The sequence below is a fragment of the Pelophylax lessonae genome, assembly GCF_965119305.1.
Source record: "Pelophylax lessonae genome assembly, chromosome: 2".
Lineage (NCBI taxonomy): Eukaryota > Metazoa > Chordata > Amphibia > Anura > Ranidae > Pelophylax > Pelophylax lessonae.
The window spans coordinates 455667082-455692900 of NC_138769.1; the positions used below are offsets into that span (position 1 = coordinate 455667082).

General features: G+C 44.0%; 1 protein-coding gene across 2 annotated transcripts in view; it reads right to left on the reverse strand.

Moving 5' to 3' along the window:
- Positions 1–25819, reverse strand: part of ATP10A (ATPase phospholipid transporting 10A (putative)) — a 454793-nt gene that overhangs the window by 37677 nt on the left and 391297 nt on the right. For both annotated transcript variants that reach the window (XM_082245265.1, XM_082245266.1), the window contains exons 16-19: positions 19256–19381; positions 4073–4273; positions 2913–2993; positions 2710–2814 (exon numbers count right to left, since the gene is read on the reverse strand). In XM_082245265.1, coding sequence (XP_082101391.1) covers positions 2710–2814; positions 2913–2993; positions 4073–4273; positions 19256–19381 — 513 coding nt within the window. The remainder of the gene's footprint in view (positions 1–2709; positions 2815–2912; positions 2994–4072; positions 4274–19255; positions 19382–25819) is intronic.

The window sequence follows — 25819 nt, forward strand, 5'->3', positions numbered from 1 at the left end:
CAGTTTCAGGGCAAATTATATAAATTCTGCTATTAAAGGGGAGTGCACCAAAACATGCATATAAGCGTTAAAGTGATTGTAAAGTCTCTTTAAAAAAACAAAAAAAAAAAAAATACTTACCTCCTCTGTGCAGTTGGTTTAGCACAGTGCAGCCTGGATCCTCCTTCTCGGATCCCTTTCCGCTCCACCAAGCCCCTCCCTCCTGTCGGGTGCCCCCACAGGAAGCAGCTTGCTATGTCCATTTAGACACGGAGCTGCAGTTCAGTCTCACCCCCTCTCTCTCTTGATTGGCTAACTGACTTTGAATGACAGCCATGGGAGCCAATGGCGCCACGGCAGTGTCTCAACCAATCAGGAGGGAGAGTCCCAGACAGCCGAGGGACTCGTGGACATCGATGGACAGAGATGTTGCTCAGGTAAGAATTAGGGGGGCTGGGGAGGTTGCTACACGCAGAAGGATTTTTACCTTAATGCATGCTTGAGGTCATTGTAGCCGTATTAGTGCACTTGCGACAGAGACAATTGAGTACTGTCCGCGATACTTTTTTTATTTTCACTAACATACAATTTTTCAGGACAAGCTTTCGGGGGGAGGTCCCCTTCTTCAAGTGCTGCTTGGATCTTGAAGAAGGGGACATACCCCCAAAAGCTTGTCCTGAAAAATTGTATGTTAGTGCAAATAAAAAAAGTATCACTGACAGTACTCAATTGTCTCTATCTTAATGCATAGAATGCATTAAGATAACAAATCTTCTGCCTTTACAACTCCCTGACCATACAATTCAAAAGTCTGATAATGCTAGTCATGTCATCTCTGTGTGACTGCAACCATGTATATATGAAGAAATTGGTCGCACACCACCAGAAAATTCAGTGAAGAAGTTGTTCTTTATTCGTACATGCAAAGGTACAAGGTACAGCAGGATGGATATGATAGACGCGTTTTACACTAATTCCACGTGCTTGTTCACTAGTAGTTCACTTCGTGTGAAACGCATCTTATATCCTGCTGTACCTTATACCCAACTTCTTTGTCACTGAATTTCCTGGTGGTGTGTGACCAATTTCTTCATATATGCTGTTTGTGGTGGCGAGCCAAGGTTCAGCAGCCACCTTGGATTGTAGACACAGACTCACCTGAGTGGTGTTACTCCTCTCCTGACTGCAACCATGTAGACAGAAAGAAGGACTAAACAGGTGTCACAAAGACAGACAAAGTATTGCATGAAGTGTCCTATCTGAATCTGGCCATACACCATATGCCTTTAAAACGACCCCTGTGGGGACCAGTAGATTGATACTCTTGGATGTGTCGAATTCTGAACAAACTTTAACAAATTTAATTTCATTAGTGTGATGTTCTACAGCATTGGTGACAGTAGAGGAATTTTTTACTTTCATCATTACAGGCACATGGTATAGAGGCAATTTCAGAATGGCATTAAGATTGCTTTAATGGTTAACTACAAGCAAAATAAAAAATACATATATAACAGTCTGTTTTAACTAATAACAGTTTTTGTTTCCGCCTATAGCAGGGTTTTATTACTTATTGATTCTGCCAGTATATCATTTTTTTCACTTCTTGTAACAAACCAAGCTGTCCACCAAAAGCAGGAGTTACTGAGGTTTAGAGAAAAATATTATCCATGCAAGGGTGCTTAAGAAAGTCAGATTGTATTGATGTCATTTGCAAGAAAAAAAAAAAAAAAAAAAAGGAGGGTGACAACATTAGTGCATAATTTCACTGCACCACAAATGCCATTATCCTGTTACAGGAAGTGAGAAAAGCAAGGGACTAACAGCACAGGAAAGGGGCAAACTCCAGCCCTCCAGCTGTTGTGGAACTAAAAGTCCCATGAGGCACTGCAAGACTCACAACCACATTCATGACTTCAAGAGAAAGAAGCATGATGGGACTTGTAGCTCTGCAACAGCCAGAAGGCCAGCGTTTGCCCACCCCTGAACTTGCAAGAGCAGGTAATAAAACTATTACATGGGAGGACTGCTGCATCACTGCTAATCACAGATTGCATAATATATGAATTTTTTTTAACCTGAAATTACACTTTAAAGTGGAACTCAAGGCAAACATACCGATCTAAAATTTCCTGTGGTAGAAAAATAAACCTAACATGAGGTTTATGCCTCTTAAGATTGCTGCCCTTTGTTTACTTTTTACAATTTCATTCACACTTGATGTTATACTTCTAACACTGCATCTGAGAGTGGAGTCTCTCATATACAGAAGCCATACTGTTAATCCTCCTCTCCTTTCCCCTAGTCCATTTACAGAGTGCCTTGTATTTTGCAAACGGTGTAAGTGGAATGACCCTCAGTAATAGTAAATGGAAGAGTCACAAACAAATTTTGGATTCTCATTAAAGTTATTTTGTTCCGACTGATTGTCATAACCAATTTAATACAGACACTCAGGGGTACCTGTGCATGCCTCCAGATACCATGATATCTTCTTGTTGCAGGATGTGAGTATGCCAGAGCTTCACACTCTGAACAGAACAGATTAGGAAGCCAGGATGCATACAAAGTGTTCAGTCACCTCTGGCTGCTTTCGTCATCTTTAAGAGATTTAAAAACTAGTAAACACAAAATTAGGTAGCACTGCTAAAACCTTTTCCCAGAATTGCTGTCTCTATTATACTGGACAGTCAACTGCATTATCAAGCCATTAAAACCTTTTTTTCTTACCCAGGTTTTGGTTTCAATTCCCAAATGCAACATAATGGTGAAAAGGGCACAAGTGACTATAGGTGTTCCCCAAGTGAACAAATCAATATCAGAGTCGTAGAAAGTCTGCAAAATAAAAAGGATACATATCAATGAAGCCAACACACAGGCCTATAGAGCCAACAAACAAAGGTTTTAGAATTAAACAAATGTAGACAACTTACGAAATATGGGATGAAAAAGCACACAAGACTTTGGTAGAAAGCGTCAATCATGTTGCGCCAAAACATATGCGGCTTGTACTCCTATGCAGAAAGACACACAACCCGTTTAGCACGTAAAGGAAATAAACTGTTTTCAATCCTAGCTCTGATATTGTGTTCAGATTTTCTATATGCAGTAAGCTAAGCCGCAAACATTTGTATCCATTCTTAACTACTAATACATAGACACAAAATTTTAAAAGGAAACAGCAAACAAAAGGTGACATTGAAATCCCTAGTATACTGACAGATTCTGCACAACTGGAGAGGACACAACTGAAGTGGATTCTTTGTGCAGGCGAACGCTTGACATGCAAGGTCTCAATGCTCAAGCACAGACACTTGCATACGACTGTATGTAAGGGAAGAGAAGCTCTGGTCCCATCATTAGCACATATGCTTTACATGCAAGGGTATAAGGAATGCAAAGGAAAAATATGACCTTAAAAAACGAGGACTACAAAAAATAGAATGATTTCTTCAGAATAACAAAAGGTGATGCAAGACCCTCATTGTCCAGTTTGATGTCAACTTGATCCATGTAACCTGAGCTTGAGGATGTGAGCACAGAGGAAAACAGACAGTAAGGAATCTCGGACCACCTTTGACTATGAATCACCTTGAACAACCTGGCATTACATAGGAGAAGTCCTGGTGCATTGTCATATCCCAGTGGTTACAGGCTTTTTTGACCCTTTGTTCTGGTGAGTGGGGCACCTGGAGGGGTCACAGTCACCTGGAGCCCCTTGCACTATAATGGTCAATTTTATATGATAGGACTTTATCACACTAATTATATATATTTGAAATGTATGTGGTTTTATGATTTTTTTCACATTGTGCACATCTTTCATTTTAGTGTTGAAGATAATTTAAATTTTGAATTTTGATTATATGCTAGCGCTGTTTTAATATTGAGTCTATACATATTGTCTAAGTTTTTACTTAGTGCAACAGCAGCTAATTTTTTTCGTTTTTCACAGGTTTTTAGGGAGCGTGGGTTTATATTATTTCATAACAAAAAATAATTGACAACAAAGTCTGCAGTTTTTTTTTTTTTTGGAGGACAATGAATTGTTGCTGCACCACAGTAAAATAATATAGGTGAGCCACATAGTTACCTCCATACTTGGCCCACTCCTATAGAGCTCAGGAACAGCAATCAACATGTCAGCAGGAAGGTCCTTGTCAAGAATCCCAGTAACAAGTTGTGGAATGGATGAAAATAGCAAGTTAAAAAAGATCAAATACCACTGGTCAATCATGGCTGATCCGGAGAAGCCACAAAAAAACTGGTACCAAAAGAGAAGAGCCACAAACATCTAGAAATAAAAGGAACATTAGATTTGAAACACAAAATAAACAAAGCATTCATTACTACAACTAGAGCATGTTAGTAAATGTACATATTGGTTCTTGTACGAATGTGGAAGGGACACTAAATTGTAAACTGGGCTATGTACTAAAGCAACAGTTAGAACAGGACATGGAACAACTGACTGGTTGAAAATTGAGAAAGTAGTGCGGCAAGGATGTATATTGTCAACCTACTTATTTAACCTATATGCAGAGTACATCATGCGAAATGCCATAATCGACGACTCACAAGCCGGAATTAAGGCCGCAGGGAGAAATATCAACAACATGGTCATATGCAGACGAAGAACTAAAGAGTCTCCTAATGAAGTTGAAAGAGGAGAATGCAAAAGCTGGCCTGAAATTGAACATTAAGAAAACTAAGATTGCGTCAATTGGTCGCATCACTCCTTGGCAAATAGAAGAAGCAATGGAAACAGTGACAGATATGATTCTTCCTAGGCTCCAAAATCACAGCAGACCATGGCCATGAAATTGAGAGACGCTTGCTTCTTGGGAGGAAAGCAATGGCAAACCTAGACAACATTAAAAAAAACAGAGACATCACCCTACCGACAAAGTGCTGTATAGTCAAAGCTATGGTATATCCAGTAGAAACCTATGGCTGTGAAAGTTGGACCATAAGGAAGACTGAACGCCAAAGAATTTATGCTTGCGAACAATGGCGTTGGAGAAGACTCTTGAAAGTACTTGGACAGCAAGAAGATCAAACCAGTCAATCCTGAAGGAAATTAACCCTGAATATTCACTGGAAGGACACATCATGAAGCTGAAACATGAATACTTTGGCCACCTAATGCAAAGAGAGAACTCATTGAAAAAGACCCTGATGCTGGGAAACATGGAAGGAAAAAGTAGGAGAGGATGACAGAAAACAAGATAAATAGATAGCATCATCGAAACAAACATGAAGTTAAGCAAGCTCCTGGAGGCAGTGGAGGACAGAAAAGCCTGGCGCGCTATGGTTCATGAGGTCATGAAGAGTCGGACACGACTAAACAACGGAACTAAAAGCCTACTACAGGTGTAAAAATTAGATTTTTGTACTTACCGTAAAATCCATTTCTCTGAGTTCTTCGACGGACACAGTGCTCCATAAATCATAACTAGTGGGTTATATATTGCCTCCTCCAGGAGTAGGACTAGGCAGAACAAAAAACACCTGGCTACACCCATGGGCCGTCCTCAGCTGGTTTATAACCCCCCCCACTCTGCTCTAGGTAATCAGTTTAGTAGGAAGCAGTATTAGAAGTATCAGAACTCCATAGAGGGGTGGGTGCAGTGCCAAAAGGAAAATGAGGGGTGGGGAAAATAACACAAGGCTAAACATAAGAGCCCTTAACCAGGACACAGGAGCCTTAACTGGGTCGCAGGAGCCCCGTCTGCAAAATAAAGGTTTAAAGAAAAAACACAAGAGGGCAACAGCCCCTCTTAAACAGCAGCCTGAAACACTTTGCGGCCAAAAGGAGCATCCGCAGATGCCAAAGTATCTACCTTATAAAATTTCGTGAAGGTATGCACAGACGACCATAAGGCCGCCTTGCAAACTTGCGATATTGAAGCCTGAAGACGGAAGGCCCAAGAAGCATTCAGCGCCCGAGTAGAATGCACTGTGACTGCGACAGGATAATGCCGCCAATTCGGATACCTTGCAGGCCGAGGTAATAGCCATCAAGAATGTCACCTTCTGGAATAACTTAGGCAAAGGAATCTCCCGAATATTCTCAAATGGAGGTTTCTGGAGAACCGAAAGCAGTAAATTGAAATCCCACGGCGGCAAAAGAGACCGTGTACAGATGGGGCCACAGATGTCGAACCCCCTGAATGACGGTACGAACTAAAGAGTGCGTGGCTAGGGGTCGCTGAAAGAAGATTGCCAAGGCAGACACCTGGCCCTTGATGGTACTCAAGGTCAACTTCTGATCAACACCCTGTTGAAGAAAAGTTAAGATCCGAGCCACAGAAAAGGATGAGGCATTTGTTAAATTTGTGTGTTTATAGCGAGAGGGTTGGGTTTGCAAATGGATGGAATTCTGCATAGAATGTTTTTTAATACTCAGTTGTTTGACAAACTTGTTGATATCTATAAAAGTCTGGAATTTGTTCAATCTTTTCTTAGGGGCAAATTTCAGACACATGTTCAAAACGAACAATTCATCCTTATCCAATGTCCGAGAACTGAGATTGAATATGCCTTTGTTTAGTTCCGAATCTTGCTTTTTTGGGATCCATTTGTCATCCTCCCTCCTCTCTTCCATCCCGTGTTGCTCTTTCTGTCCCCTTGAACCCCTAAAAAATGGCCAATGGACCTAGTGTCGTTAGATGATTGTGGGCCTGCCTGTGTGGGTGTTTGCTGGGGGCCAGGATTTTTCACTCCATTCTGATTTTTAGGAATGTGGGAATGATATAGTAATCCCTCCTGGGTGTATTAGGGTGGTAACTATCTCTCCTGTGGTTCACCGGTCTCCATGGTGGATTGGAATTATACCCATTGGTATTTCTATTATCGCTCCAACCCCCTCTCCTAGATCCATTAGAGTGATTATAATAGGGTTGTGGCCTAGACTGTTTATAAGTACGTGGCCCCTATAAGGTGTTGGGGATTGGTATGGGTGTTTCTGAATATAATTGGCTCCATAACCTTCCTCCCTATAGTTACTTAAGGGAAGGAAACAATTGTTTGTGGGTAATCCTGGTGAAAAATCATGTCCTTCAATGTGTTGTTCATCCTGGCTGTTTGGAGGGGTAGTCACTGCACCTTGTGACCTGTAGTTGTGTATCTGTATTCATTTTCTGCCCCGTTTGGTTATTATATATTTCTTTTTTTTTTTTTTTCAGGTTCCCTCGCACCTCTAGTGCAGGGCAGGAGTGGGTTAATTTATACCTTTACTTCAGGGCAGGAGTGGAATAATTCCCATCTGCTCTCTCATGTTTATGGGGTCTTTGGGGGGATGGAGGGCGGGGTGTATGAGCCCAATTTATGGGCTTGCGCTCCCCGTCTCCCCCCCCCCCCTTATAATCAATTATATTCATTTTACCTTTTTCCTTATTTACAATTATTTCATATATTATACACTCCTGCTTTATTAGTTTTATTCATTTTAGACTTGTAGGTTTTAATTATTTGCACAGTATTGATTGGGTTGGCACCTTGTAATATGTATATATGTATCGACGGGTGTGCATACTTTGCCTTGCACACCATATACTCACATGTTGGTGCCTTGTAAATGAGGTTGCACTTAATATTGACTGTAATGTGGGTTATGGAGTTGACTAAAGTATTGCTAGTGTACAAACTTTGTCTCTCACCTTCCTGTATACACAACGGCGTTCTAAGCTACAAAAAAATGGAGCTTTACTACACAGTGTAATGCCATTGCACTACGGGGGTGGAGAGACAAAACTCCAATCAGTGACCGCTTTTCCAGTGAGTATAAGAGGGCTATGACTGACAGATGATGTCAGCCCCTTGATGATCGACTATTGGACGCAAACGCGTTGGGCGTCTTCCGGGTTAGTCGTGCCGCAACTGAGCTTACACAGCGGCGTGACATGCTGCAAGTACATGCTTTTGACATTTTTTACTTCAAGCCATTTTTTATCAAAAAAAAAAATTAGTTGTACCTGATCCCCAATCTCCTCTACTTGCCTGTGAGCGTATGCACCCCATGGATGACTGAATTCGGGCTTGGATGAGAGTGTTACAAGCAGCGGTCTGATTCCTAAAGCTACAGGTGGATTGTTGCTGACGCCGGGCTGTGTTCTCAGCTGACTGGGAAGGCTGTGAGATTAACCCCCTACATGCTTACTTCCACCGTTTTTCTGGTGAGTGTTTGATACATAGGGGAAGAGGAGGATTGTCACTTATTCTCCATCACGGGTGAACCCTTCCCTCCCCCCTCCCACCCTATCAGCAGAGTTACACTATGTTGTGTTTTATGCTCTTTTTCATGACACACTACTGAGAGATTGATCGAGGAACTGTCAGCTCATTTGATATCACTGGATAAAGCGGCTATTTGATTGGCTATAGACTGTGTTTGATTTTGGACTGTTCTGAAGATAAGTTCCACATTTTTAATTTTTCTTTTGGCGCTGCAAATTCTTTTATATGCTATTTGGGGACTGTATTATCCTTCTTGTCAGCTGCCTTTAAATGAACATTTGCGCGGATGATACATATTCTTTTTACCATTTCAATGAATTATGCACATTTTGGTGCGTTTTATCTTTATATTAAAAGATTAAATCTTTTGTGAATAATTACTTTGTACATATAATAAGTGCCTTAAAAATCCCAAACCCTTAGGGGAATCTTTCTTTAATACCACCAAAAGAAACCTCAATTTGTGGGAAAAAAGGACATCAATTTTATTTGGGTACAGCGTCGCACGACTGCGCAATTTTCCATTAAAGTAACGCAGTGCCGAATCACAAAAAATGGCCTGGTCATTAAGGGGGAAAATCTTCCAGTCCAGAAGTGGTTAAAGTGATTGCAAAGTCTCATGTTTGTTATTTTTATGGGAAATAAAATGTCTTACTTACCTTCCTTGTTGCAGTGTATTTGCACAGAGCAGCCCGGATCCTTCTCTTCTCGGGTCCCTCTTCTGTGATAATGGCCTCTCCCTCCTGTTCAGTGCCCCTACAGCAAGCAGCTTGCTATAGGGGCACCCTAGCTGAATCACAGCTCCCTGTGTCCATTCAGGCACAGAGCCCGGCCCTAGCCCCCCTCTCCCCTGATAGGCGATCCGACTTTGACCATTGGCTGCCGCTGCTGTGTCTCAGCCAATCAGGAGTGGGAATCTCAGACGGCTGAGACACTTGTGGACAGAAAGGGAACACAGGTAAGCGTTAGGGGGGCTGCTGCAGACAGAAGGCGTTTTATCTTAATGCATAGAATGTACTGTATTAAGATAAAAAAAAAAAAAAAAAACCTTCTGCCATTACAACTCCTTTAGGACAAGTCTTACACATAAAACAATTCACACTATGAGTATGTACTTTTTTTAATCTCAGAAGGTAAGCAAGGAAAGAAACTGCAATCCGCCCCATAAAAAAAAAAAAAAAAACACCTGTATTATACGATCACAAAATCCATCCAAATTGATATCTAAATTACTTTCATTAAAACGCTACATTAGAAGTTTAAATATGTTCATATTTAGGGGTTCCAGCCTATATGAAAACTATGGCTGCAATGATAGTTCACCTTACCTCCATGCATTTTCGGAAAACTTTTTTTCCTGACAGACTCCATGGCAGCATATGTATTGGGCTAGTCCCGCCTCCAAACCTACCCTATAGGACATCCACTCCCATAAATCTTTGCTCCTGTTCAGTATACTTGTACCTTTTTTGTCCTCCTACGGTGGTACCTGAATCCTACCCAGTGGATCCCAGGAGATGGATAGCTCTGCCGACCTGGTTTGGCCATTTTCCTCCGATAAGCCCTAGCTGTGGCAGGGTATGGAGTGGGGCGTTTGTGGATGTGCAACCAATGGCCATGGAACCCAGCTGCTGTGGGTGGCCTGTTGCCCAGCATGAAATCCAGGGTTTGTGGTATTCTCTACCCATCCCTGGTGGCTAATGGATTGTTTTTATGGGAGTACATTGTTTTATTATATCTCCATGGCAGCTATTGTGTCTTGTTTGGCTTCCTTGTGCTTACCTTCTTTCCGTATTCATCCCTGGTGGCTAGTGCTCCGGGGCCGAAACGTGTTTACATCCTGACCGGCCGCCCGGTTTGTGGCTTCTGCGCAGGCGCCTCGGGATCAAGGTTTGGTTCCGCGCATGCGCAGTAGCGGTGCGGAGCATTCGCAGTGGGTCCTACAGCGCCGCTGGATGACGTCAGCGGGCGCCATATTCAAAAGGGAACACAGTGTCAGCATACTGTGTGCAATACACTCTGCTGTGAGAGACTGTTCATGACTCCTGATCCCTGTCTTTACACTGCTTGCAGCCACAGGTCCTCTGGTGAGTATTTCCCCCCCTTCTTCCTTCTCTGACCCCGTTATCCGGCTCATATCTGCAGGTCAGCGCCAGAATGGAAGCTTCACTGTCCTCCTGTGGTCACCCCGCCCCTTAGCAGGTACTTGGGGCATGGGAGGGTAGGATGGTTAGAGAGGGGGGATAGGGGCGTCATTTATGTCCCTTGCTCCCTGTTTGTCTTGCTTTCATTTTATTTTACAGCCCTCCTAGGTCTGATGCTCGTCACTCCTCACGCAGGGATGAACATCGCTCAAAATCGCATCACCGGCATTCTTCCTCAAGATCTGGTCGTAGATCTCCATCCGGCTCCCAGCAAGATGGGAAGAACCTCGCTTCGCCCGGCCCTTCTCGACACCCAGACAGAACAGGTTGTTGGGGTTGTGGCGGTGTTTCTCCCAGGCTGTGGGAGAGAGGGACAACTCCGATCAACGTCTGGAGGCTTTAGTAAAGCGGGTCGTCAAGGACTCCCTGGCAGAATTGGGAGTTGGCCAGACTCCGAGCCCGGCGGTAATTCCTCCATGTTCTCCCCTTGGAAGAGCACAAAGCCAAGAGGAGTTTGAGTGTTCGCAACCTAGTCACCCTTCAGCAATACCTTCCAACAGTGACTCGGAGGTGGAGGATTCCTGCTTGGGGTTCGACTGCTCTCGTCCTTCCCCTAGTAAGAGCAGTTAAAGACTCTGAACTGGGAAGATCCAGCTGTGTCCCCACCAAAACAAAAGAAATACTTTAAACAGCTCAACAAGGAGCGTCTCAACTTCCCCTTTTTGGGTGAATTAGTGGAGATAATTACAGATGAATGGAGCAAGGTGGAAAGGAAGAACACCATGCTTTCAAAAATGTCCAGACTTTATCCCTTAAAAGAGGAGGAGGTGAAACACCTGCAATCTCCCCCCTTGGTAGATGCAGCGGCTATGAGACTGGTCAAACATGTGACTCTCCCGCTAGAGGACACGGTCTCCTTTAAGGATCCTCTGGATAGGAGAATGGATTCTGATCTCAAGAGGATCTACCTAACAGCAGGGATGGCTTGTAAACTGGCCTTAGCTTTGGCCACAATGTGCAAGGCCATGGAGCTGTGGTCAGACACGGTGGACGAGTCTTTACGGAGTGTCTCTGAGGAGGTTGCCAGAAGTTCCCAGATTCAGGAACTTAGGATGGCCTCGTCCTTTTTGGGGGAGGCTTCTATTGACCTCTTTCCGTCTTCTATCCAGGGTTAGGTTGTCCTCGGTTACGGCCAAGCGAGCTCTATGGCTACCCCCTTGGATGGCCGATCCGGCATCCAAGCAAGTGTGGTGCCGTATCCCCTTTGAGGGCTCCTTCCTCTTCGGGAATAAATTGGACAATGCTATAACCCGGGCTACGAGCAGCAAGTCTGGATTCCTCTCCCAGGATCGGCGCCTTCTCAATCCAGAGAAGGGACAGTCCAAAAAGGTATGCTCCGGAGCGTCCCAGGGAGGCGCGCACCTACAGGCCTGGCAGGGAGTTTGGTCGCAACTGGAGGTCAAGACAATCTTCCTCCCGGAAACCATCAAAAAGTGTCCCTTCTGGTGACCGTGAAACAACCAAGTCCTTTTGAGATTGGGCTCGCTCAGGCATGTCAGGTGGGGGCTCGGTTGCTACACTTTTGGCATGTCTGGGCGGCCTCAATCCGGGACCCCTTGACTGTCAGGACAGTCTCATCCGGACACAAGTGGACATTCGACAAGGCACCCAGACTAAGGTTCCTTCCTACCTCCTTGCCACCCTGGGCAGAAAAATGCCAAGTTCTGCTCTCTTACGTGGAGTCCCTGGTGTCTCAAGGGGTTGTCGTTCCTGTGCCAGAGCTCGAGCGCAGACAGGGAATCTATTCCCCTCTTTTCTTGGTCCAGAAAAAAAATGGCTCATGGAGACCCGTCATCGATCTTACCTTCCTAAATCAGTATATCAGAAAGGAAAGGTTCAAGATGAAAACACTGCTATCTATCCAACAGGCGGTCCAGCCAGCAGACTGGATGGTATCGATAGATCTAGAGGATGCATATTTTCATGTCCCTGTTGTAGAGGATTTTCAAAATTACCTCCGGTTTGCAGTCGGTCGTACCTGCAGTTCACTTGTCTCCCCTTCGGGCTTTCCACATCACCACAGACCTTTTCAAAAGTCTTGTTGGCTGAAGTAGCCCTGTTGAGGACAAGAGGCATCAGTCTTCATCATTATTTAGACGACTTACTCCTTTTATCCCAGGACAAAGACCAGTTGATGAAGCATCTGGATCAAGTCGTGTCCACCCTTCAGAGTTTCGGGTGGCTACTGAACCTGGAAAAGAGCCATCCCCTCGTTTATCTCGGGGCCTTGTTCAATACAGCAAGAGCTACAATTTCTCTTCCGGAAGAGAAAATCTCAGAAATCCGAGACAGGATTCTCCGTGCCCTCTCATCTCCAAGCACGACAGTGCCTAAGAGTTGTCGGAACCATGGTCACCGTGGCCCCCGTGGTGAAGTGGGCGATGTGGAGAATGCGGCCCTTTCAGAAAGGTTTCCTCAAGCAGTGGGACACTCTCCATCTGAAGCAATACATTTTCTTAACCCCTGCCATGAGGGCAAGTCTTCCGTTGTGGCTTCTTCGGCAGAATCTCCTCAAATGCCATTCCCTAGCACCAACTTCATGGATCATGGTGCCCTCGGACGCCAGCAGCACAGGGTGGGGTGCCCATGGCCTTTCAGGAGGTAACTTAGGGCAGGTGGATTTTTTCTCCTCGGGGGATAGTTTCAAACATTTTGACGCTACGGGCTCGAGCTCTCCAAGCATTCAGCCACCTGACAAAAGGGCTTTCAGTGATGCTCAGGTTGGACAACACCTCAGCAGTAGCATAAGTTAGGAAGCAAGGAGGAACACGCAGTTGGTCCCTGCTGCATGAAATGGAGCCGATCATGGCTTGGGCACAGAAGAACGTGTCCGACCTATCAGCAGTATACATCCTCGAGGTTCAGAATGTCCAAGCAGATTTCCTCTCTCGTGTGAAGTTGGACAACAACGAGTGGTCTCTCCACGAAGAGGTCTTCAAATGGATCCTGACCCTGGGAGTCTCTCCAGAAAACACACAAATAGAGCAAGTAGAGCGCTAAAAAAAACACTGGCATATGAAGGGTGAATGCAAAACTACCAGACTGGGGAGGGGGAAGGGGAATGGGAAATCTCAAAAAAAAAAAAAAAAAAAAGGGGGACTTCTATATAAAATAAATACCAGTAGATAATGAATAAAAGTCCCAAATTTGCATGTCCAATGGCACTGAGCAGTAGGGATGATCGAACGGTTCGGGTCGACCATCGGTTCGACACGAACATTGGCTGTTCGAGGTTCGGCCAAATTCCAAACTTTTTGCTGAAAAAGTTCGGAATTCGGCAACCAGAACCGACCAAAATGCAATGGTACAGGAAATGGGCTTTAAAAGCCCGTGATTGGACCAGAACCATCAGTAAAAGCCAATTGAGGGGGCAGGAGAATGCTAGGAATGTGATTGGAGTGACTAGGGGGTCCATTGGCCAATCATTAGTGAATACGCCCCCCAGTATATAAGATAGCCCCTGCTAAATTCATAGCATTGTAATACAGGGACATGGAAGAGAGTGGAAGCAGTTCTGTTACTTCTGCTACAAAGTGTCGTTTAGCAATTTTTAGTGTGAGGAAAAGGATATCTAGTGTAGTTAGGGTGCTATTTTCCACTATAGTTATCTTTAATAATCTAGTTTCTGCAGGGAAAGTGTTAAGTGTAAAGGGACCGTAGTGTAGTGTAGGCTTAACTGACTCTGACTGCTATGGCAGGGTGACAAAACCCTTCCATATCAGGGTGACCGCTATAGAGAAAAGATCGTTTCTCTTTTGTCACTTACAGAGCAGGGCCGGTCAGCCTGCTTTTTGCTGCAAGCGTTCATAGGGCTTTTTTGGAGGACAAGTTTGGAGTCAGGCATGACATCTGAACTTCTGTATAGGGGTATATATACACACACGTATGTATATATACACCTACACATACATAGGTGTGAAAATAGCAGAACACTATACTTGCGCTAATGAAATAATTAACAGGCATATGTCTCCGCTCCTATCACACCTATATATGTGTATGTGTATATATACATATAAGTGTGTGTGTATATATATTTCTACACAGAAGTTCAGATGTTTTGCCTGGCTCCAAATACCCCCAAAAAATGCCCAAAAAAACGCCTGCGCCAAAAAAATAATAAAAAAAAACGCACAGGTGTGTTATTGCAGGGGTTTTTTTTTGGGCATTTTTTTGGGGTCTTTGGAGGCAGGCAAAACATCTGAACTTCTGTGTAGGGGTAAATATACACACACACTTATATGTATATATACACAAACACATATATAGGTGTGATAGGAGCGGAGACATATTGGTGTTAATTTCATTAGTGCAAGTATAGTTTTCTGCTATTTTCACACCTATATGTGTGTAGGTGTATATATACATACATGTGTGTGTATATATACCCCTATACAGAAGTTCAGATGTCATGCCTGCCTCCAAAGACCCCAAAAAAATGCCCAAAAAAAAAAGCCTGCAACAACACACCTGGGCGTTTTTTTTTTGCTGCAGGCATTTTTTTGGGGTCTTTGGAGGCAGGCATGACATCTGAACTTCTGTATAGGGGTATATATACACACACATGTATGTATATATACACCTACACACATATAGGTGTGAAAATAGCAGAACACTATACTTGCGCTAATGAAATAATTAACACCAACATGTCTCCGCTCCTATCACACCTATATATGTGTAAAATACATACAAGTGTGTGTGTATATATACCCCTATACAGAAGTTCAGATGTTTTGCCTGCCTCCAAAGACCCACAAAAAATGGCCAAAACCCCCCCCCCCCCCAAGTGTGTTATTGCAGGCGTTTTTTTGGGGGGTCTTTGGAGGCAGGCAAAACATCTGAGCTTCTGTATAGGGATATATATACACACACACACACACACACACACACACACACACACATGTATTTTACACATACACATATATAGGTGTGATAGGAGCGGAGACATATTGGTGTTATTTCATTAGCGCAAGTATAGTGTTCTGCTACTTTCACACCTATATATGTGTAGGTGTATATATACATATAAGTGTGTGTATATATATATATATATATATATATATATATATATATATATATACACCCCTACACAGAAGTTCTGATCTTATGCCTGCCTCCAATAACCCCCCAAAAATGCCCAAAAAAACGCTTGCTACAAAACCGGCAAGGTGTGAAAATAGCGGAGCCATATCCCTGTTCTATAAGTGACCTAATACAAACTATCTTTCTGAAACTTCACAGGTACACTTTTTAGACCACCCAGACACTAAATCCAAAATCAGAATCAAAAAATCTCATTTTTTTTTCAATAATTTTTTCAATAATTGGCTCTCTATCAAAAATGACAATTTTTAAGAACTTTTTGTGTTATTAATAGTCCCTGAGGCATGACCCAGAACCCTAGGCACTTTTTAGGGGAATTTATTGGGTTTTAGGGCTTCAAAATGGTGTTTTTTGATTACCGAAGTTCGGGTCCCATTGATTTTAATGGGGTTCTGAAATCCGGGCCGAACTTTTGGGAAGTTCGGGTGTTCTGGTCGAACCGAACTTTTGAAAAGTTCGATCATCCCTACTGAGCAGCTCTTCTCAGAAGTTAGGAAGACTCTGAAGCAGAAAAAGACAAAAAGAAAAGCGCTCTAAAGGCAGACAAATTTATTATAAAATAAGAACAATAGCTGTAGCGACTCACAAGATGCCACGGTATTCAGGCTTTTTTGCATCAAATATGATCTGAAGCTCTTCTAGGTGGTGCCATCTATCCACACGACAGGCAGTATACACTGAAACACCGTCCGTCACATGGGAGGAAGAGAGCTCGCTATCTCTTAGCGGCGTCCGAGGAGGCAACTGCAGTGTGGAGATGAAGGAGAGACTAATGCGGCCACGTCACCAGGGAGCTGGAATGCTTGGTATGATCGGCATGCACGACGCGCGTTTCTGAGCATGCGCAGAGTCCCGAATCATTTCCTCAATCATCTTCCAGGACAACAACATGAATTGGTGAGCATGACCAACCTCAGCTCCACACTAGGCCACGACATAGCCCTACTGGACGGGGGCTGGCCAGCAAGTAAACGCCTCATGAGGATGCTTAGCCCTGGTCATGACCAAAGTTGCAGCGTGCCTCTGGCCCGCAGCACTGCCATTTCAAGATGGTGCAGTGGTCTGCCTGGAGCGGTGCCCGCCCAGTCCCATAGTGTGTTGAGTATTGTCCCCCCTCCCTTCTGGTGATTTTTCTGGGGGGGACCCTGGGCCCCTCCCTGGGTTGGTTGGACCCCCGAGCGCCCTTCTTTCCAACATACGCTCCCCCTCATTATCGGGGTCCCTCTGCAATCTTAGAAGAAAACCTGTTAAGAGTCTGCAAAAGACTTGAGACTGGGGTGGAGGTTCACCTTCCAGCAGGGCAACAACCCAAAACATACAGCCAGAGCTACAATAGAAGGGTTTAGATCAAAGCATATTCATGTGTTAGAATGGCCCAGTCAATATCTCAGATCCAAATCCAATTTAAAATCTGTGGAAAGACTTAAAAATTGCTGTTCCCAGATGCTCTCCATCCAATCTGACAGAGCTTGAGCTATTTTGCAAAGAATGGGCAAAAATTTCACTCAATTTCAATTTAGATGTGCAAAGCTAGTAGAGACATACCCAAAAAGACTTGCAGCTGTAATTGCTGCGGAAGGTGGTTCTATCAACTCAGGGGGGCTGAACACAAATGCACACCACACTTTTCAAATATTTGTAAAAAAATTTGAAAACCATTTATCATTTTCCTTCCACTTGACAATTATGTGCCACTTTGTGTTGGTCCATCACATAAAATTCCGGTAAAATACATTTATGTTTTTGGTTGTAACATGATAAAAATGTGGAAAATTTCAATGGGGTTGAATACTTTTTCAAGGCACTGTATATGTCACTGTGAGATGCCAAACTGTATACCACTATTCTGCAATGACAACTGCGCAGTCGTGCAGCTCTGTACCCAATGCTGTATCTTGGCCTAGGGCAGCCCTTTGCAGGGGGAGGGTGGCAAAAATGCTCCCCTGCACAAAAAAAACATCCTGCTCCCGAACAAAAATAGTTCCTGCCGGCTTGTGCTACACTTTTAGTGTAGCGCCAGCAGTAGCGTTGCTATGGGGGTTTGGGGGGTGCGGACCGCACCCGGGTGACACCGACCAGAGGGGTGACACCCATCTGCCCGGCCACATGTCCTAAGGACTGGTTGTGGTGTGTGTCACCAGCGCAGAGGGGGGCGTCCCCATGTTGACAGGATGGACTAGACGGAATGCCTCTTCTGCTTAGAGTTACAGATGTAGGTGATGCCGCAGGATTTTTAAATCCTTGGACTTGTGAAGCAGCGTCCTGACAGCGGGGGAATCGAAGGACATTGGAACAGGGGGACTGGGGGAAAAGAGGAGGGTGTCCATTGAACTTACGCTTTAATGTCATGCCGAGATCCAAGGAAGGCAGAGGAGGGGAGGGCTGTACTGTGCACACAATGGATAATCCTCACTGCTCCCTAACTGGGAACCGCTCCATCAATCTTCCTCATCTGACATTGACACCGCTGACATGGATCTAAGGGGGTTCCTATCTGGGTGACCGAAGATGTGTCCCCCCATACGAGAAGAATGTAGGATGCCTGGTTCAGGGATGTGCTGCCATATTACATGGGCTCTCCTCTACCTACCAGAAGTTCAGACCCCTCTCTCCTGGATCTTCCAGGATGTCTTCCAGCCTGTGGTGACCTGTTGGGATCTTCCAGGACTGGGTGTGATGGGGGAAGTACTGATTCCTCTCCCCTTCATCATCCTGGAGAAGAAGATAGGGAGGAGTCAGCACTCCTGCAGCCTTCCCCACACTGACTATGGCTGTGGCTATAGCCAGCTCTCTCATCCGACAGAAGAGACAGGCAAGGGAATCCAACAATGACCGGGTGTTTACCTCAAAGAGACGCATCAGCCCCCAGCATGGATGACCGGTCCCTGTGCAGGAGGTATATCCGGGGGTGTTCACTAAAGTCCACTTCTGCAGTGGGGGAAGAAGCCGGTCCGGAGAAAACCAGGTCAGTGCGTGACTGCCACTTACACTCAATACATCTGTCCCCCATCCACCCTTCATCCATAAATCTGTCCATCCTTCCATTCATTCACATCTACTTCCATCCATTCATTAATCCCTCTATCCATCCATCCCTTATTCCCTTTCTCCAACAAACTCCATAAAGCTGACCCAACACAAAAAAAAAAAAAAAAAAAAATCAGATTGAACATTCTCCTTTGTATTTACCAAAACCATGTAATATAAAGGACATAGCTAAACATACATACATTCATTCTGTATTCAGTCAGGCAGGCCCTTGTACTACACATTTGATGGTAGCTCAAAAGGAGATTGCACAGATTGTAAAGAATATGGCCAGTTTAAGGCTCGCTTTGCGTGTTACAAAAGGTGTGAACTAAAGAGAAAGGGGTGTGGTTTACAGATGGCAGGGCGGTTCTTAAATGGGAAAGTGTGGCCTTGACAGGAAGGGGTGGGTCATATTTAAATTAGAGGGTGCATGTGTTTAGTCAGTCTCTAGGACAATCGCAGTAGGCTGGCTGCGATCACGCACACCTAGAGCCTTAAAGCAAAATAACGTATATGTACATGATTTAGCGCTTAAGGGCCGCCCTGCCGCAGTATATGTACGGTGGGCGGTCCTTAAGTGGTTAAACAGTACATGTATAGGGCTTTGTGAACAATACCTCCTAAAGTCGCTGACTAAACAGTTTTATTCCTTTTCTAAAGTAAAGAAACTGTACAGCAGTTCTATTATTTTTACTTACAGCATTCTTGTAGAAGAAATATAACACCATATTGGCAAGTCGAGAGTAGCACCATCGACCATGAACGAGCAGTAGCTTTTCCAAGTATCGAAATCTAGGAATGGCAAAGTCACTGGCCATTACTGCCTGTAAAAAAAAAAAAAAAGTGGTTAACAGGTTACAAGCCCTGCAAATTACTGTACTATACTGCAGCCTGGTTAAACTAGGGTGCCCAGGCATGTGCCTTCAGGTTTCATCAGGGGCATTTGGCAAAATGTGTAAAAATTGCCCAAAAAGTGTACAAAAGCCAGCAGGTGGATCAAGCCTGCCTTTTAGTTACACATAGCCACAGACAGAAGAGTCTCCCGTGGGGCATGGAACCGGCCTCTGCTCAGACACAGTTTACACCATCAATGCTGGGGTTGGGAGGCCTGCACTTTGTCCTGGTCTTCAACCCACACTCAGGTGGTCAGCAGCAGGGACTCTTTACTACTTTTCACCAGGAATCCTTTAGGCATGTCTGTGGCAGAAGTGTTGCAGCCTTTGTATGGGGAATCAGAGCGGCCCAGGGGGCAAATGTCCCCCTGCCCCCTGGCCCAGTCCTCCCCTGGCCACAGGTTTCATTTTGCACCATTACAACCTTCTAGCTGCTGGCATCCTAACCACCAACGCATAGCATCCTTGTTTTCCCCTCCCCTGCCCCTCTGTCAGCACTGGGGTCACCTTAGCAGAGTGAGGGAGAGAAAATGAAAAGAGAAGCACTGCAATAGCAATTAGTGTAATAGTCATGCGTACTGGGCTCACGAATAGCTGTGTGTAGTAGCCATTTTGTTCATATTTTCGTCATTTTCTTCTCAGTTTTAAAACCAGAGATCCAGTAGCTCTGATCTCCCTCTCCACCCCTTCTTCCAGGAACATATCTATAGTTTCAAAGGGGCCTTGAGTTAACCAGGGCCTGGGGCTTCAAAAGAACTGGTTATCTCCATTTGGGCCAGAGATCTGGCTGAGTCTGTTAGCAATCATTTCCTACAGCTTATCACTTTCCGGAGGGGATTTGAATGATTACAGTCATCCTCCCAAGGTTGAGCAAACCAGAGAACTAACAAATACCAGTTGTAAATAGCTGAAGGGGATGGCTAATACACATATCTGAAAGACTGGTTAGCAGCCCAAACTCTTAACACTTCAGCATAATTCATAACTCATGAAATGATAGCACAGTTTGAATGTTGACATATTTACCTCCCTCAGTTAACTGAACCCAAAACACAGCTACCCTAGGAGTATTGGGAGCAGAACCAGCCTAATTCATCTCCGAAACCTGTCAAGTTTATAATTATTTAGAAGCTAAATTCATGCTGGACAATAATCTGCATGGTAGCAGGCTGTACCCAGTAGGTACTCAGAGATATGAACACCTATTAAAAACTGTGTGGACTGACATAGTCCTAAACGTAACGACATCCCAGAAACCACTCCTCAGTCGCTTAATTGGTCAGATGGCCTCTGTCAACACCTAGAGAAAAAGGGAATGCCAGGACAGTTTGACAGCACTCGTGAACATCAAACCAAGGAACACCTAACAGGACTTGTGAGAGCCACTGTACCATATTTGCTTATTCAATGGACCCTGCTGAAACCAAGATTTACAAGTGTTCTTCCAACTCTTAGAGACGGTTCACACTACCGTGACCAGAAAGTCGCCTCATAAGGGGCGACTTGTTAGCGCGACTTGTGAATTTTAAGCGACTTATATGTTGTACGACTTTGTATTGATGTGTTGTGACCTAATTCCCCTTTTCTGTTTTTTTTCTTTACTCATTTTCTCATTGCCCACCAAAAAAAATTCAAAAAAAATTGTCGTTTTTGATAGAGAGCCAATCATTGAAAAAATTATTAAAAAAAAAAAAAAAAAGATTTTTGGATTTAGTGTCTGGGGGGTCTAAAAAGTTTCAGCTCTGTAGCATGTCCAGAACCAGGAAAAAAAAGATAATTTTTCTTAGAATTTTATTAGCGCAGGGATGGGGTTCCGCTCCTGTCACACCTGGGCTTTTTTGTTTCAGGCGTTTATTGGGCGTCTTTGGAGGCAGGCATGACATCTGAACTTCTGTATAGGGGTATATACACACACACTCATACATACATATACACATATATATATATATATATATATATATACACACACACACACACATATAGGTGTGAAAGGAGGGTAACACCATCCCTACAAATAATTTCAGTAGCGAAGGGATAGGGTTCCGCTCCTTTCACACCTATATGTGTGTATGTGTATATATACATATAAGTGTGTGTATATATATATATATATATATATATATATATATATATATATATATACACACACCTCTACACAGAAGTTCAGATGTCATGCCTGCCTCCAAATACTTCAACAAAAAAGCCCAATAAACGCCTGAAACAAAAACGCCCAGGTGTAAAAGGAGCGGAGCCCCATCCCTGCTCTACTAATAATTCTAAGAAAAATTATCTTTTTCTTATGGCGGTCACCCTGACATGGATGAGTTCTGTCACTCTGGCATAAAAGGAGCGGAGCCCCATCCCTGCTCTACTAAAAATGATCTTTTTCTTATGGCGATCACCCTGACATGGATGAGTTCTTTTACCCTGGCATAGCAGTCAGAGTCAGTTCACCCTAAACTACACTACGGTCACCCTGACACTTAACACTTTCCCTACAGAAACTAGATCATTGAATCTAACTATAGTGGTATATAGTACCCTAACTACACTGCATATCCCTTTCCTCACACCAAGTGTCCACCAGTGCCACATATCAGTGCCACGAATCAGTGTCCACCAGTGCCACGTATCAGTGTCCACCAGTGCCACGTATCAGTGCCACGAATCAGTGTCCACCAGTGCCACGTAGCAGTGTCCACCAGTGCCACGAATCAGTGTCCACCAGTGCCACGAATCAGTGTCCACCAGTGCCACGAATCAGTGTACACCAGTGCCACGTAGCAGTGCCACGAATCAGTGTCCACCAGTGCCATGAATCAGTGTCCACCAGTGCCACGAATCAGTGTCCACCAGTGCCACGAATCAGTGTCCACCAGTGCCACGAATCAGTGTCCACCAGTGCCACGAATCAGTGCCACAAATCAGTGTCACGAATCAGTGCCACAAATCAGTGTCCACCAGTGCCACATATCAGTGCCCACCAGTGCCACTCACACAGACCAGGCAGAGATAATGGTATATAGGAACTGTAGGCATGGCTGCAATGTGGGGAATGCCTGGCTAATTTTCCTTCTTCTTCCTGGAAAGTCGGATCACAAGTCGCTTCAAATAAGATAAGGATCCGACTTGGAGGCGACTCCCACTGAAGTCTATTGGCACAAGTCGGCTACAAGTCGCCTCAAAGTAGTACAGGACCCTTTTCTGAAGTCGGAGTGACTTCAGTAGTGCATATTAAGACGGCTCTCATTGATTTACATTGCATTTGTTATGTCAAGCGACTTGGGGCGACTTGAGGGCACACAAATCGCGGCAGCAGTGTGAATGGAGTCTGATTCTTTGTTTTAATTGTCTATTTCTTTGTAACACCCTTTTTCTGTAAATATTTTATTTGCACCACTTTGACCTATTCATTAATAAACCCTATTTTGAAAACGGTTAAAGAAGGTCTCAAAAGCTTTTAATGCAAGCTAAAAGAATCCCTGTCTCTTGAAAGTGTTACTGTCATATAAATCTCTGAATATACCGGTCTGTGGTGACAGTGTGTGCTACAGACGTTTATTCTAAAATTAAAGTAGTTGTTGCTAAGATTTTCAGTTTCCTCCTTTTCGGTAAAAAGGTTGGTGGTAGCAGTTGAAAGGGCTATTTGCTTAATTGGGTGTAAAATAAGGGTGCGCTGATATGAATAGTAGCTGCAACCTGAACTGTGCCTTAGTGAAAAATGTGTATAAAATAGGTGCGCTAACAATGAATAAATAGATAAATAAATCAACACAGTGATAAATTACAATCTTATATATGGTGATATTCCAAGTGAGTAAATAAAATTAATCATAAGTCCAAGAAAACTCAAAAGTGACAAGTGATGAAACTTGTGATCCTTGACTTATTAAGTGCGATAACTCATATGGTGATGTAAATTCAAAAGTCCACAAAAACTCTTCACCAAAATGTTGAAAAGCCTGTTTGGAAGAAACGTCGTCAGAGAGGAGGCGTGTCGCGCCGCCACGAACGTCCAACACCGCTCGGTCTGCAGCCGAGTCAGGTGTATCGTTTTGTACTGCCGCAAATGTTTCCATCCCTAATGTAAGTGTAACACTTTTTTTTGAATAAATTTATCTCGGGGATATCACACTATGGTCCGTTTATTTTCTATTACCACAATGCTCATCATGGAGAGCTAATAGGAGGACGGATCCCCAGTGAAAGTGGAACACAGCTGCCAGTTACAGATACAGTGAAAAGGCATTGTCTGCTCCATATTCTCTGTGCTGATTCCATCTGCCATCTGGTAAGAGGCTAATCCTGCACCATATCACAGGGTGGTTTATTTGATTACCTTCTTCTCCCCAACACTATCATCAGAGTTTTCTCTGCCTTCCAAATTTATTCATCTGGTAAGGAGGATAGTGTGGTGGTGGCGGGATCTTCAATCACAGAGCACTGGCAACTTACTTTACCTTTTCAACATTTTGGTGAAGAGTTTTTGTGGACTTTTGAATTTACATCACCATATGAGTTATCGCACTTAATAAGTCAAGGATCACAAGTTTCATCACTTGTCACTTTTGAGTTTTCTTGGACTTTTGATTAATTTTATTTACTCACTTGGAATATCACCATATATAAGATTGTAATTTATCACTGTGTTGATTTATTTATCTATTTATTCATTGTTAGCGCACCTATTTTATACACTATTTGCTTAATTAACTTAATGCAGTGACTATCGCTCTTAGGCTCCATGTACACGGGACGTTGTAAATGGCCGTTTAGGAGCAGTTTTTTTAGAAGCCCCTGGACCCATCTACATTTTATATCTTATCTGTCCATGTACACAGGGTCGTTTACAGTCATTTGCAGGCAGTTGAGTTCAGGGACGTTTTTTGGAACGCAATTATTTGCGTTTGAACGTGTGTTTCCCGGCGTTTGAAACGCAGAAACGCGGCTGAACAAGACCAAAACGTGACCGAACGTGATGAACATACGTTCAACCACGTTATACGTTTTTCTGCCTCCATTCAAAATCAATGGCTCCCTATGGGAGCCTATTGATTTGAATGGAAGTCGCACCGCAAGTCGGATCAGGGAAAAAAAAACGGCGTGGTTCCCCCCCAGGTTCCAAACCAGGCCCTTCGGGTCCGGTATGGAATTTGAGGGTAGCCCCACGCCGAAAAAACGGCGTGGGATCCCCCCCAAAATCCATACCAGACCCTTATCCGAGGCAAAAGAGCAGAAGATTGCATGTCCGCTGATGCAGAGCGGACACAGACACAGCCTGCTGTTCTCTATGGGGCAGTCAGATGAAAACTGACTGCCTGTCTATTTCCATCTGATGCCATCCAATCTGTTAGAAGGATGGGGAATGGGATCCGGATCAGATCAGATGCAGGCAGGTGTAAACTGACACATGTCCATTTACATCAGCCTCTTCAAACAATGGGTGGTCTGATCGGGCCCCCCTATAAAACAGACAGGCAGACCCAATTGGTCTGCCTGTGAGAAAGTGGCCTAAGGCCTTGTTCACACAGGCCATACACACTGTACACCCCTGCAAGGCCATATTTACCGGTACAGAATCCACAAGTGTTTCATGCATCCCTGCGCAGACAGTCCCATTGATGTCATTAGGGATATGGCAACTGCACAAACAGAACTGTTGCTACCAATTTGACATCCATGTAGGTCCAGGTGCATGTCCCTGAGCTCACACTGTCTGTCCTCTGTCTGACTTTAGTGTATTTTTAGTGAAAACAGCGGTTTTATGAACATTTGCGCAAATATTGCGGGCCCAAAAAAATCAGTAACACTTTTATTCTACAGGTCATGTGCTTTCAGAAAAATGGGATTTTTGACTTACCGTAAAATCCATTTCTCTGATGTTAATTGACGGACACAGCTCCTGATTCTTCTTAACCATTGGGTTATACTGACCCCTACAGGAGTAGGACACCAGGCAGGAAAAAGCTTGACTACGCCTATGGGCAGTCCGAGGGGGTATACACTCGCACAACTATAGGCTATCAGTTTTGCTACAAGCAGTGTCAGAAGAAAGTCAACTCCACAGAGCGGTGGGTGCCGTGTCCATCAATGAACATCAGAGAAATAAATTTTACGGTAAGTCAAAAATCCCATTTTCTCTTTTGTTCATTGACGGACACAGCTCCTGATTCTTCTTAACCATTCCAAAGCAGTGTTAAACTTGAGGGGTGGGAAAACAGCAGAAAAAAAAATCCCAAGGCTAACCATAGCCAGCCAGGTAACATGGAGCTCAAACTGGAAAAAAAAAACAATACACCCTCAAAGAGGACCAGGTCCTCTAAACAGCAGCCTGCAAAAACTTGCAGGCCAAAAGAAGCAGTCGCAGGT